The sequence below is a fragment of the Arachis duranensis genome, chromosome 6, assembly GCF_000817695.3.
Source record: "Arachis duranensis cultivar V14167 chromosome 6, aradu.V14167.gnm2.J7QH, whole genome shotgun sequence".
In the NCBI taxonomy this organism is placed as follows: domain Eukaryota; kingdom Viridiplantae; phylum Streptophyta; class Magnoliopsida; order Fabales; family Fabaceae; genus Arachis; species Arachis duranensis.
Genome location: NC_029777.3, coordinates 108,712,595 through 108,727,397, shown reverse-complemented (window position 1 = coordinate 108,727,397; position 14,803 = coordinate 108,712,595). Strand labels below are relative to the sequence as shown.

The following is a 14,803-nucleotide window of genomic DNA, read 5'->3' as shown; positions in this document are numbered from 1 at the left end:
TTATAATTTTTTTAAAACATTTTACATAATTGTCAAAACATAAATATTATAGATAACACATAGATTGATGAGATTATAAAATTGTGTAAATTAAATTTTGTATTCATTGTAAGTTATAAAAGCTAAATACATAATAAAATATTCTCTAAATATTACTTATTTTGTGCAAATAAATGATATTCTGAAATAGTGATGTTCCATAACTAAATTTAATTATTTGATCAAATAGTCTAAAGATAAATAATAAAAAATTTTGTTAAAATAAATGAAAAAGACACAGGAAAAAAAAAACTCGTTTGAACGTAATTTTAAAATAACTAGCAGTTCTCATTCTAGAAAACTTAGAAACATAGATAAACTAGAGAAGGAAGCATCGGTCAATCTAACAAAATGACTCGATTTATTAACTTCATCATTTCTCTCCGAATAATAATTATCAACAATGATGTTGATATAATAATTAATAATAAAAACAAATTATTAAGGTTCTAAAAATAATTTCACTATGTTTGGTTTAAGAAAAAAATAAATGAAAAATTTTATTTTCTTTTATTTAGATGTCAAAGAAAATGAGAAAAATGATAAATATTTGTGTGATTTTACCAAAAAAAAATTTCATCCATTACAAACAAAAAAATAGAAGAAAATATTATTTTTGTGTATTTAAAATGTTATCTACAGTTTTATTATTTTATTTTATTATAAATATATTAATGAAATTTTATACTATTATAATTTTTTCTTTTTATCAAAACAAAAAAAAAATTTTCATTTATTTTCTCTTCGTCCAAACAGCACACAAATAATTTCACTTTTTTCTTTTATTTTTTCTCTTTTCATTTTTTTCCTCTTATTTTCTTTCTTTTCAATCTTTCCTATATCGAAATAAAGTCTAACACTATGTTTGTTTGAAGAGAAAATAGAAGGAAAGAAAAGAGGAAGGAAAATGATCATTTTTCATTGTTTGGTTACAAAAAAAATTAGAGAAGAAAGAAAAGGGATGGAAAAAAACTGGTGGGACTCCAATATTGAAAAGAAAAAGAGGGAAAACTTATTTACTCTCGCAACTTCCAATATTACCCCTTCACTTTTTTCAATGTATTTTATAATACAAGAGTAAAGTTGTCTTTTTATAACATTTCTTTTCTTCTTATTTTCCTTTCATCTAAACACATTTAAAGAAAATAAAAATCCACTCAATTTCTTTCCTTTTTTTTTTCTTTCTTTTCTATTTCTTTCCTTCCAACCAAACATAGCCTAAATGTTATTCTTAAAATTGCATAAGGTAGATAATTGTTTTCAGCTACAGAAAACAATAGCTCATACTTAAGAAGGTTAGTTAGAAACATGATGATAACTATTTTTGCAATTTCATATCTTTTAAATGTAATATCATTAACCTCTCAACTATCAACTTTACGTGAAATCGACTCCACCTGAATTTCCACCTAAAAATAATTATATATATTTTTATTTTGAAGTATAAAAATGATATTTGATGCTATGTATAAGCCAACAAAAGAAGTAAAACTTAAAAAGCATGTCCCCCTCTATGAATATCTGAATGCAAGTACAGCATAAAGCTTTGACTGTGTTATAATCTTTTTGGTTCTCTCTCATTGTTTTTCCAGGTAGTTTCGGCAGAGCATGTAAACTTGCCATATATTGCATGCAGAAAGCAGAATCAAAGTCATTGCAACCACACCTCTTCTAACTATTATTAATTATAGAATCAAAATAATAAATGACCATTAAGTAAAAGAATATCATAATTTCTCTCCTTCTATATATGTACCTTGCCTTCACTAACAAGCCTTCAAACTTCAAACTTCAAACCCCCCTTTTTTTTTTTTCTCTTGCTTCTTCAACCATGTTCAACCACCCATGTTCTTCTTGCTATCATCGTTATCATGCTTTTGAGGGGCAAAACCAGATACCCTTTTACGAGAATCAGCTTCAAGAGGCTTTTTCTCGTGTTTCATTAACACCCCACAATAATAATAATCCTGATTTTTCTGGTCAACGGTCAACCATATTCTCTTTCGATGAAGAAGAACAAGGGTACGAATACAAGTACCCTTTTGTTTCTCCTAATCCTTCATCCTATTTGGTGCCTCCATCGATGCAACATTCTAACACAGTTCCAACGAGACTTATTCCAATGAATGAGTCTTTGATGATCAATGGTAATAATAGCAGAAGAAATGTCCATCGTAATTTCAATGGTACTAGGAGTCCACAGAGTTGGTCTCAGCGTCCTTGTTCGTCCGTGAATTATTTGAGGGGGAAGATTCTGGATTTGGCCAAGACTCAATGTGGATGCAGGGTTTTGCAGGACACCATGAAAGGGTTAACATCAAAGGAAGAGGTTTCTGTTTTTTTCCAAGAGCTTGTTGATCATAATGTGATTGAGATGATGGGGCACTCTTTTGGGAACTACGTTTTTCAGAAGTTGGTTGAGATTTGCAGTGAGGAACAAATCACTACCATTGTTTTCAATGCGACTAAGAATGTCCTTAAGTTTGTCAATCTTTGCCTTGACATTCATGGGTATGTATGTCTTTTTCTCTATTCACCATGGTTGTTCTTTTAGACTTATTAGTATCTCAAGTTAAAAATTTGTGTTTTAGCATTTTAGAGAGATATAAAATACATGTTTATAATGGGTGTTTGTCTATGACCATATCTTTCATAATTTTTGTCTCAATAAACAAACACTATATATATATACTCCTATATACGAAATATTTTGATGGACATGTATACCAAAAACAAAAGATTTGAAGATAAAAGATATATATTATACAACAAAATTAACTATCATATATTTATATATAAATACATATATTATTTAATTCATTTTTATTGTGTATTTTGTATTTTAACAAGATTGTATGTTTATATTGATATCATGCTTTAATAAAAGACATTTAGAGAAATATCTTACAAAATTAATCAAATTTGATAACAAAGATATCTTATTTATATTTTTATTTTTCTCTTCATGTAAACAAATTTCGATCTCCCAATGTTTTAAGAACAATTAGACAACTATCCGGTATCAATTAGCCAACCAAAATTTTCATATCTCACAGGTATAAACAAACTTAATGCAAGTTTTTCTAATTGATGCTTTGTTTTCTTTTCAAACTTGAATGCAGTACTAGGTCTGTTCAGAAGTTATTGGAGCATGTTACAAACCAAGAACAAAGATTATGTATAATGTCGGCGCTGACACCAAGTGTTGTTGCTTTGTCTACTAACACCAATGGTCTTCATGTGGTTGATCACTGTGTCAAGCATTTCTCAAGTGAAGATACCAAGGTAAATGTCTTCAATCACTTCATTTGTTTTCATCATATGATTGGTTAATCTTTGTGTGAAAAGAATCAGAGTGTTCCATTCTGGCTTAAGTGATTGTTTGTTGATTATAGAGCTTTTCCTTGCAGTATATGATGAACATTGTAGCAACAAATTGTTTCAAGATTGCAACAGATAAAAGTGGTTGCTGTGTAATTCAGCAATTTGTTGACCATGCTCCCGGTGAATCCAAAGATTTATTGATGGCTGGGATCATACTAAATGCTCCACTTCTCGCCGAAAACTGTTATGGGTTTGTTTTCTTCGCTTTATAACGTGTTTGATCTATGTCATAAAGATTCCACAAAGCTTTTATTGTGATATAAATAGGACATTAGTAGGTGTACTAATGATAAAGTGAAATGTGAAAGTAATCTTCATCATTCAAATTCGAGTTAATACTCAATTTTATCCTTGAAATTTAAAGTCGAACTCAAATTGACTCCTAAAATTATAATGGACTTAATTTGGTCCCGAAAATTTACCATAATAACCCACGTTAGCTTCTAACTGATTTTCGTAAATGGTGTGCTGATTTTGCACATTAATTTGCTAATATTTGAACTCTTCGCCTAAATTCCATGTGACTAAGACTTACTAGGTTTTGTAGGAGCTTGACTGGCTCCTCAACATCCTCACAAAACCATAATAACAAGTTCAATTTGAAAATTCTTCGGCTCTGGAAACAACAATCAAGCTTTTAGAGTTCTAATAAATCTTGATCACATGGAACCTAGTTGAGGAATCCAAATCATAACAAGTTAACGTACCAAATCAATACGTCGTTAATAGATATTAGCTCAATGGTTAATGTGAGTTACAATTATAAATTTCGGAATTTAATTTGAGTCCATTAAAATTTTGAGAGTCAAATTGAATCCAAATTCAAATTTTTAACTCTCCAAATTCTCTTTCAAAGTTCTTACTTCCTACACATCTCTTGCACATATATGGAATCAGGAACTATGTGGTGCAACATTTAGTGTCACTGAAAATAGCAAGAGTGACAAAGAGTCTGATGAAACAGCTAGAAGGCAAGTTTGTGTCAATGTCATGCAACAAGTATGGTAGCAATGTTGTGGAGAAGTTCTTCCAAGATTCAGGGGAAAGCCATTCAAGGAGCATTATCTTAGAGTTGCTACATTATCCAAATGTCTCAATGCTTCTTGTGGATCCATATGCTAATTTTGTCATCAGTTCTGCAGTCATAGTTTCCAAGGTCAGTGCCAGCATTTTTCTTACATTACACAATCTTTATTTTATTTAATAGTCCATGAAAATATGTTCATGTTGAAATATATTTGTCTGTTTGTTACTTGATAAGTACTTTGTGCTATAAACCTTCTACTTTTGTGGTCGAGAGCTTCTACCATAAAAAAAATTTGCATAAACCTTTAATAAACATTGAATCCACTAAGATATGTGAAAAAATGTGGTTCTAGTAGTATGATATGCGCTATAATTTCATTTATTTAAAATATATCTGTGCATAATTAAGCAGGGTGGCACACGAGAGGAACTGCTTAAGGTGATTAAACAACATTCTCCAATGATGCGTAGCAACCATTATGGCAAGAAACTACTTGGTCGATTGAGGAAATTCCTATGTCACGTTTAGTAGACATAAATGACTATGTTTTAATGTGTAAACTCTGTAATATCACACATAACTCTTAGGAGCTGCACCTCTTTATTTGTTGTGTTATTTTCTTCCTAGTTTCAAGTATTTTCCTCCAATTTTTTTGGGTTCACTTTGTTGCGGAGAGAAGAATTTGCTGCATGAAATTAATTGTATGTAGAGGTTTGACTATACAAAAGATCCTTTTATTATATATGATGAGATGGGATTAAATCTCCTTAGTAGCCATTGAAATTTACTATTTTTACTATTTTAGTCTCAAATTCAAAATTTTACTATATTAGTTTTCGAGATCCAGCTCTAAGCATTATATTGGTCTTTAGATCATTTTCAGCGTTGAGTCAACGAATGAAATACTGAGCTCTATCTGATTTACTATGCTAGATATATGGCTAAATAACATATTTTTGTTTTAACTCTTAAATAAGGTAAAAACGAGGTTATTTTAGAAAATAAAAGGAGATATAATGATTTGTACATCATATAAATTCTTATTCCTCCTCTTATTTTTTTCTTTGTTAAAACGAAACAACACTGTTTAACTATGTGTACAGCATGATAAGTCAGAGTCAATTCAACACTTAATTTATTAATTTAGTTACTAATTTGGTGTCAAAACTGAACTTGAAAGACCAATATAATTATATTATCATAAAAATTTTATTTAAATGTGATTTAAACTGGACAACTTATACTCAAGGGAGATCAACTACACCGGAACACCTGCTTAATTTTTTTAATAGTGTTTTTTTGTGTTTATCAAACATTTTTATTTCTATATCCTCATCTAGATAGTGAAACGCCCATTATAAACTAAATCCATATATAATGATTAGATAGAAAAGTGAATCACACCCCATACACTTTTCTTTTCTTTTTTGTTTTTAACTATATCCTAATTTTGTGTTTATGTTTTAGTATTGTGTATGCATAGAATAAAATTGTAGATGAATTATTATAGCTTTGTCGTCAAATACCAGTCACATAATATACTTACCATTCAAATATTCCCTAACTAACCAAACCTTTGACTATTGCATTGCGTTGACCATTAGATGAACGAATAGCAACTACACTATGGAAAATCATACATTTCTTCTTCAATTCGTCTCTTCTTTTACTTCATCATACTCTATCCATCAATTTTTCTCTTCTTTTTAATTAATTAATTAAGCCATGCACAGAACACCGTTGATGATGTCTCTTTCCACTTCAAACCATGGCTACTCTCAAAGATGGGAACAAACTTTGGCATGCATGCTTGTTCCTTTAGTCGTTTGGTTTTGTGGCATGTAAAATTTTCATCGAATTTTAATATTCGAGACGAATCAGGATCCTTTCATGTTATGTAAACATTCTTTTCTTTTTTTTATGCAGTTTTGGCAAGTATCCAATATGGGTATTATGGTAATTCTCGCTTGGTTCTTGGTCCGAGTTCATCGCGTTTGATGAAGACAAGTTCAATTCTTGTGGAGAAAGTTGAAGTGAGAAATGATCACAACAATCTTGTTCTTTATGCCTTTAATCAGAAGCCTGAGTTAATTTCCCAAACAAATTGGACCACTTCAAGATTCTTAGTTGTTCCCAGAAATACTCGCAAGGTAAATTGCGTCGCTATATGTTGTCATATTTAAGATTTTATTTTGTAATACAAAAATTTAAATTTTTTTTTACTGATATAGCGAGGTAAATTGTGTCGCTATATATTGTCATATTTTAGATTTTACTTTATAGTATAAAAAGTCGAATTTTTTTACTGATATGTCAATACATGTTTATATAATTGCGTAAATAATTTTTATACTAAGAAGATATTAAATTTGAATGTATGGATATTATGCTAAGTTAAATATTTGTTAAGAATAAAATTAACTGATTAATATAATGTTTAATTCTTCATTTTTAGGGATTTTCTTTGTGGTTAAATAAGGGTTCTAGAATTCGTATGAGGTGGGAAGCACAAGCAAGTAGCAGGAATCAGCTTGAAGGGATGGTGATTAAAGGTTATATATCAGATGAAATTTCAAAGTGCTTTTTTTTTTTTCCTCTTAAGAGATTAATATTATTTCTTTTGTTTCATGTAAGTTTTATTGTTGTGATCATAGGAGAAAGGAGATTTGAAAAAATGGTGCCTCAACAAACATTCTCCCTTGATACACTTGCCATTCGTGAGACAATCAATGGTGATTATATTGATCTTGCCATAATAAAAAAAATAAGCTTAGAAATTAATTTTTAATTAGTTAATATTAGTTAATCTTTTAATTATAAAACTAAGTTTTGTTTGATTCTTCTTTCTTAGAGGGTTTGAGGTTTTAAAGTTAGAAATTAAAATTTAAGATAAAAAATTAATTTTTTTTTATGTGAAATTAATTTTATGCATTTTTCACACCTGCAACATTAACACAATCTATCTCTACTTACTTAATTATAGGCAGGTTTATGGAGTAACTATGATAATATTACAAATGCTAACAGGTAATGAAGCTGAATACATGATTGAGGAAGATGATAGGTACCAAATTGGAGTTCTGAACATGAATGACAAGAACATAGTATTAAACTTGAATGTTAATGTTTCTGCCAAGATTTATGATACCACCAAAGCCAACAACATCTACTCTTCTATCAATGGATCATGCACATTTAGCCTCCTCTTCCCCAACACATATTATCTCATTCTAACTGCACCAAAAAATGTAAGACGTTATTACTATACTACTAAAAAACTTACATAATGTTGATCATGTGTCTATAAAATTTTAAGTCAATATTTAATATAAAAATTGATTACAGGTAGATGATGACAACGACGACAGTGACGGAGAATGGTTTGTTGAAGTTTCGTTCATTACTCGTATGGTAGCCTATATAGCTATTTTAGGTAAAATTGAATTAAAATCTGATATTCCAGATATAAGATTGTTGAATTGAACTAGTGTGATTTTTGTTTAGACATTACTTATTATTTACTTTGAGTACTCCCTTAAATATTAAATATGTATAAATTTGCATAAGGTATTATCATTCACAACAAAATTTGCGCCAATTACCAGTACATAATAATTTTTTTTGAAATTTGAGAGATGAAATTATTCTTTTTAAAGTTGTTGTTTTAAAATTTTGAGAGATGATTTTTTTTTCCCCCTTGTCGAAGATGAAATTTGTTGGGTTTAAAAGGGCTAGGGTTAGGAAGAGCATGAAAATCAAGCAAACGCATTTAGCCCAACAAAATTAAAGGTTTAATTTTTTTAAATTTATATATTTTAATTGTGGAATGGAATGCCTAATAGATAATGTTTTGTACTAAACTAAAGAGTTTACTTGCCCTGTTTTAAATTTGTAGGACTTTGTATAATTGTTATCTTCATGATACTGAGATGCCTTGGAGGTTATGATAATGATAATGACAATAGTAATGTGACAATTGACACAAGCAACAACAATAATAATGTATTAGTTTCTTCATCACAAGAAATTACTGAACCAATGATGCATCATCATCATGATGTGAAGCCAAATCCAAAAAATGATGAAGAAGAAGAATCATCAGAAGATGGTTCTAGTTGCTCCTCAGAGGAATTATATGATGAGAAATTGTGTGTCATTTGCTATGATGAACAAAGAAATTGCTTCTTTGTTCCTTGTGGCCACTCTGCCACTTGCTTTCCCTGTGCAAAGAGGTATGCATTCATACTTTATATAATTAATTAAATTAATCCAAGTATTTGTATTATATATTGATATATAGAGTTTAATTTTGATATACTTATATGATCATCTAATAAAATTTGTGTATTTAGACGAGTTTTTAATTAGTGAATTTAAAATTAATTACTTTTGCTGACATAATAATACACAATTAGATATCTGTGTAAATTTTTTTTTACACTTTTATTACATAAATATCAAATTTTTATATACATATTACGTCTCATAATTTAAATATATTTTTAGATTTAATATTCTTTTTAATACTAATTCTTCAGTTTTTTATACCTAAGTAAAATTCTATTAAGCAATTAATAAAGTACATTGTATTGTCTTTATAATACTTTACGTTAACTATTTTACTAATTTTTATATGTTAAATTAAAAAAATTGGGGTATCTTGTAATTTCTAAATCGTATTTTCATATCCGTGTTAAAAAATGTAGAATTTCAATTATTTAGAGTGCATATTTTTCAGGATTGTGGATGGAGAGAGCAAAGTGTGCCCTGTGTGCAGAAGGCTCATTCACAAAGTGCGAAGATTATTTATGAGTTAGGCTTTGTCAAAATGTTATCATATTAATGTGTCACATTATATCTTATATATATGTGTGTATTGATTAGTAGTATTACTCCATGATTCACTTTTATTATTTCCACATAGCTTACCTTTTTTTTAATATTTTTTTCCCTTCAAGTTTCTAGGGAATGAGTTACTTGCTGTGATTTCGATTTTGAGCTCTCTTCGCTATCAATTTATTTTTTTTTTCCAAATCATTTTTTTTCTCTTGAAAGATATAATTCTTTCTTATTTTTTGCCTTGATAGTATAATGCAAAACAAGTGTTGGACAATATATTTAAAGTTGTGAAATTTGGATTAATATATTTTGTCTTGATGAGTTTAAACAATGTGAATTGTTATGTTTAGATTAAATCTCCTTTTCGGTCCTAACTATTTGTCTGATGAATTTTCTACCCCTTAAAAATCTAAAAATTCAATTTGGTTCTTATCTACTTTGATATATATACGTTCTAGTCCCTAATTAGGGACCGAAAAGACATTTACTCAAAGTGAATAGGGACTGAAACGTATATATATCAAAGTAGATAAGAATCGATTTGGGTTTTTAGATTTCTTAGGGGGGTAAAAAATCCATCGGACAAATAGTTAGAGATCGAAAAATACATTTACTCTTATATTTATAAAAAAATAAATGATTATTTTCGTCTATAAAAATTTAAAACACCCATAAAATTTATCTATAAATAATAAAATTAATTTTATATTAAAAAATGATTTCAATTTACAAAATTACCAAGACATTAATTTTATTTATAGATGAATTTTATAAGTAAAAATAATAATTTATTTATCTTTCACGAGGATATAATTAATTTCTTTTGTTTATAAATAAATTTGTCTCATTATAAATTTTATAAATAAAAATAATAACTTACTATTAATAATTTTAAATTTCCTTTTCACCGTTACAGTTTTCCCAATTTCTCTTTCTCCTCTACTTATTATATATTACCTACCTCACTGTTACAATATCCACCACTGACAAAAAAGAAAAAAATTATTTATACGATTTATTAAAAATATCACTACATCAAATATATAGTACACTTTAAAGGGCAGAAAATAAATTTTAATTTATCACAGTACAATACAATTTTCCTATCAATAAATCTGGATCCTCTTTCATTTACCAAGTACGAACAAAGCATTATTAATTATTATTAGTTTGCTCCCACATGCTTCACTAATTGGACCACTTACTTTTTCTTCTATAAATTCTAACCCAAGAATTTCTATCTCATAATAAACTCTTAGTAGATACGGACAAAGGAAAATAAAAGAAAGATTGTAACAAAAAGAGAGATAAAAATTTAAGTAAAATTTCTTATAAAATAATTACCTTTATTAACTAAACAAAGCCAAATAATAAGACAAAATAATAATTAATAATAATTCACATGCATACACACCACCAAAATATATAGGACCCACATTTATTCCCATTCTCATCATACATACCACATCTATACAAAATACACAAATATACCCAAAAATTAAACATCACTGATAATAATAATAATACACATCATAAATTCATAAACAAAATAAAGGAAAAATAAATTTAATATGCTAATAATAAGGGTCCTTAATGGAATAATAACATGCATATGGCTTATTAATTATAACATATTAAGTTTCTAGTTTAAATTCTTGAAATTAATATGGATCTATAATTTAAGAATAAAAAACTAGAAACGAAAGATGGTATAATAAGAAAGAATGAATTGAATTAAGGGCACTTAGGTTTGCCCTTAGAGTTCCTCATGTCCCTATAGCAAGGGCACTCATGTTTATTGCCATAGGTTCCTGAAGGTACACACTTGCATTTGCTGCAACATATCCCACAGAATCTCAAACACCGGTCCTTCATCCCTGCCTTTGAGCACCTCCTTCCACACTTTGCCCCACACAAAACTATCACATAAAATTAAATCATAGAAAAGTGTTTATTATTGGTTGGAATAAAATGTTATGTATATTAATTACTGTTTAATTTTTCCAAAATTGCTCCTAAATTACCGCGCAGAATAAGCCTGTTTTTTCACACCTCACACTCGAAGTCTTTTGAGTGTTACTCCTAAATTACGGCGCAGAATAAGCCTGTTTTTTCACACCTCACACTCGAAGTCTTTTGAGTGTTACGCTAATATAAAAAAATTCAAAAAATATATAAAAGATATTTATTTAATATAAAAAAATATTCTGATACTTAATAAAAAAACATCTTAATACCTAACATAAACACTGTTCGTATAAAAATTTTGGATTTAACCATAGATATTTGACTAGTACCTTCTTAGTCCCTATTGATAAAATAATAACATCCAACAAAATATTTAATTTTGTTTTAAATAATATATACCTGGACTAGCCATTGAGGCTTCAAAGAAAGAAGAGGTGAGCACAAGGCACACAAGTAGCAGAGTTACAAAAGATAGCTTCATGTTGGCTTTGAGAGATTATTATATATTCTTGAATAATTGAGAAAATGGGGAAGTGATGAAGATGAAGAAAGAACTCGTTTGAGTGATTGTAAGATATATATGGAGTTTAATTAGATGAGAGTGGCACTGAATAATAATGTGTTGTTGGATTGTGGGAATGTGAAGTAGGGAGTGCACTTATTTATATAGCACCGAGTGAAGGGTAGGTGAAATACATGGAAGATACAAAAAGTTACATTATACCGTTCCCCATAGATACTTAAATTCTTTGACTCTCATTATTTTTCGAAATTCGAGTTTTATATTTAAGGATTTATTATTAATTAATAAATTATTATACCAATGTAAGGTTTTTTTTTTTGGTGAGATTATACCAATGTAAGTTAATATAGATGGGTTTGTACATTTTAATCTTCTCTTTGCTTGTATTTGTTTAAAAGGATGAAACATTGAGATAAAGAATATAAAGATATAAAATTATATTTGATAAATAAAATATAAATAGAAATATTGTATTAATATTTAGAGATATTAAATTAGTATATTTTGTATTTAAATAATATAAAAATATTAATAAGAGATATAATTTATTTTTTATTACTTTTATAATTTATTTCACTTTTTTATCAAATATAATACAAAATATTAAATTTTGTATCTGTCTTTTTATATTTTTAATATCTTATCTTATCTTATTCTTAAAAACAAACGCAATCGTTTAGATTTAATTTTTGTATTTAAAGAATTAGTCATTAAATTTTCGGTCTAATAAATATTCCGGCCCAGTACAAATCAAATTTAATAAATTGATATAATAATTTAAATTTTAATATTTATTTAAATAAACAAGTGAATTGAGTTAATTAATCACTCGCATCAACTTGCTAATTACCAATTGTTAAATCTTTTTGATAAAATATTTATGAGAAGTGTTAGAGGTCAATAAAATTTATAATTTATAATCATCAATTAATCATCATTAATAATTTTAATGGTGTAAAATTTCATTTAAAAATATAAAATTATTCATTTTACTTTTCTTAATTAAATACTGGTCAATTTTTAATAAAAATACTCACACTAGACTTTTCCAATACCTATTAAATCATTGAGGTAAAGCTAAGGATTTGGCCAATAGGAATATAATTGGTGTTTTATAAGTTGAATTAACGTCAGATTAGATGTTTAAATCTTCTAAATAGCACCAGAGGAAATTGTTTGTTTTATTTAACCAATTTACTATGATGAACTTGATAAGTACATCTTACGTTAGATTAGATGTAATTTTTATAATCCGTAAGAAAATAAAATTATACATATTATCAAAATAGATTCTTCATTCAATAAAGTAATTTGTGTGTTTTATAATGTCATTTTATTACAAGAGATATGTATAACTTTTTCAAATTTAAGGGTACCTAAAAAACCACTCTACCTACATTATTAAACATAAGTTTAGAAGTATAAACTAAATGAGTAGTAATATTTATTACAACCATCATTGATGAGTTAAGAGGTAAATTTCATTGGCATCTAATAAGGTGCAAGCTAGATACAGCTGGATAGTGGTTTCGGTATGTTTCTGAAGCCACATTTCTTTTGAATTTATTAATCCCTATATATAGTATCACCATTTGTCCCCATAGTACCAAAATTAAATCATATCATCTTATATATAATGGACTTATTATTGCAAAAATTCTTACGTAATTTAAAAATTTTAAAAATATATTGTTTAAAATAAGAATATTAAGTTAATAGTAAGCTAAATTTTACAAAATTATTCTCATGTTAATGTAGGATGATATTTATTAGGTGATATTTCTAAAAAAAAATCCAAAAAATTTTCTCAATGGACCTCACCTTGCAATGCATATCAATTTAATTGCCATATTCATTGTATTGTATGATGAGTTGTTACTTCTTGGGATGAACAGCACCGAAACTCTTTTGTTTTGATCTTTCTAGATTTCTCTCTCTTTATCTTTTCTTTATATATATTATCTGAAAATGTTTAAGATGATCTTTGTTGTTTTATTGTTTTGTCATGACTTCTTGAGGGTTTATATATACAGACACATAGAATAATTCCTGATTTATATATATATTCATGAAAACTTGTGAATAATAAGAATCCAATCTAACTAAAATTTTTGTTTTTATAGGTCTAAGGATAATGCCACCAAGGCTATCATTATTTACTCTCCTAAATTAATTATATATTATAGACTATATATTAAGAAATTATGCAAATTAAAAGTGAATATAAAATAATTATATTTATACAAACTTGTCTTTTCTTATTGGGACTAAAATTAAAATTAATAATTTGCATTTCGTTCCCTGTCTTTATACTCATATTATTATTAATGCAAAGAAAAGAAAAATAATCAGTTCAATGTATGTTGTGAAAATATATTTAATTATTCCATTATGGCTAATAATAAGTTAAAAAAAAGGTGAATTTTCATCATGTGAAGTAAAGTTAAGTAATTATATTTTATGAATTATGATCATGCATTATAATTTTGTTAATTAATGAGAATGCGGTAATTTAACTTAAATTTGACCAATTCAAAAATTACACTACATTTTATTTATATATGTTTTATTGATTTATGATTATTATATGTTACCATAAAATATATAAGATAAATGTTATGGTGGCTTTAAGATTGTACTTAATTTATTAAAAAAATAAATACATAATATTTAATAAATTTTAAATATTTTACTTTTTATTTTAGATATTTTATTTTATACTTTTAAAAATACATTAGATAATTTAAATACCATAATAAAAATACCATAAAACTCACCAATATGCAAATACTTGATGACAAGTCCTTTATGATTATTCATGGGACCAGTAAATAAATTGAGCAGTTCCCTTCTCTCAGTGCACCCAATCTTCCAAGATAGAAGTAGTGGACCATAGCTTATTATAATAAAAACTTCAATAATATTAATATAATCAACCTAATGTGTTAATATAAGTAGTTAACCTGGTGCACAGGGTTAGGTCATCAAAATGTTATGTATATTTTAAAATTAATCACTAATTT

At 27.3% G+C, this 14,803-nt stretch overlaps 3 protein-coding genes across 6 annotated transcripts; 2 read left to right on the top strand and 1 right to left on the bottom strand.

The window, feature by feature from the left end:
* The first annotated feature begins 1,870 nt into the window (after positions 1-1,870).
* Positions 1,871-3,635, top strand: LOC110272902 (pumilio homolog 12-like). Its single transcript, XM_052263159.1, has 3 exons — positions 1,871-2,550; positions 3,162-3,324; positions 3,435-3,635. Exons 1-3 carry the CDS (start codon positions 1,871-1,873, stop codon positions 3,633-3,635), a joined length of 1,044 nt encoding a protein of 347 aa, XP_052119119.1.
* A 2,522-nt stretch (positions 3,636-6,157) lies between these two features.
* Positions 6,158-9,493, top strand: LOC110272901 (E3 ubiquitin-protein ligase APD1-like). 4 transcript variants are annotated; one of them, XM_021125557.2, is made up of 8 exons: positions 6,158-6,291; positions 6,377-6,600; positions 6,906-7,002; positions 7,105-7,182; positions 7,478-7,698; positions 7,796-7,883; positions 8,346-8,682; positions 9,189-9,491. In XM_021125557.2, the coding sequence occupies exons 2-8, from the start codon at positions 6,448-6,450 to the stop codon at positions 9,265-9,267; spliced, it is 1,053 nt and encodes a 350-aa protein (XP_020981216.1). In that variant the 5' UTR covers positions 6,158-6,291; positions 6,377-6,447; the 3' UTR covers positions 9,268-9,491. The 4 variants fall into 4 exon arrangements, with proteins under 4 accessions (XP_020981216.1, XP_020981214.1, XP_020981215.1 ...); XM_021125555.2 differs by having other exon boundaries at positions 6,163-6,287; positions 9,189-9,493; XM_021125556.2 differs by lacking the exon at positions 7,105-7,182 and having other exon boundaries at positions 6,163-6,287; positions 9,189-9,493.
* A 1,167-nt stretch (positions 9,494-10,660) lies between these two features.
* LOC107495874 (peamaclein) lies at positions 10,661-11,910 on the bottom strand. The gene is made up of 2 exons (XM_016117085.3): positions 11,657-11,910; positions 10,661-11,208 (listed from the first exon to the last, which is right to left on the bottom strand). Exons 1-2 carry the CDS (start codon positions 11,736-11,738, stop codon positions 11,024-11,026), a joined length of 267 nt encoding a protein of 88 aa, XP_015972571.1. The 5' UTR covers positions 11,739-11,910; the 3' UTR covers positions 10,661-11,023.
* Between the last annotated feature and the right edge of the window lie 2,893 nt (positions 11,911-14,803).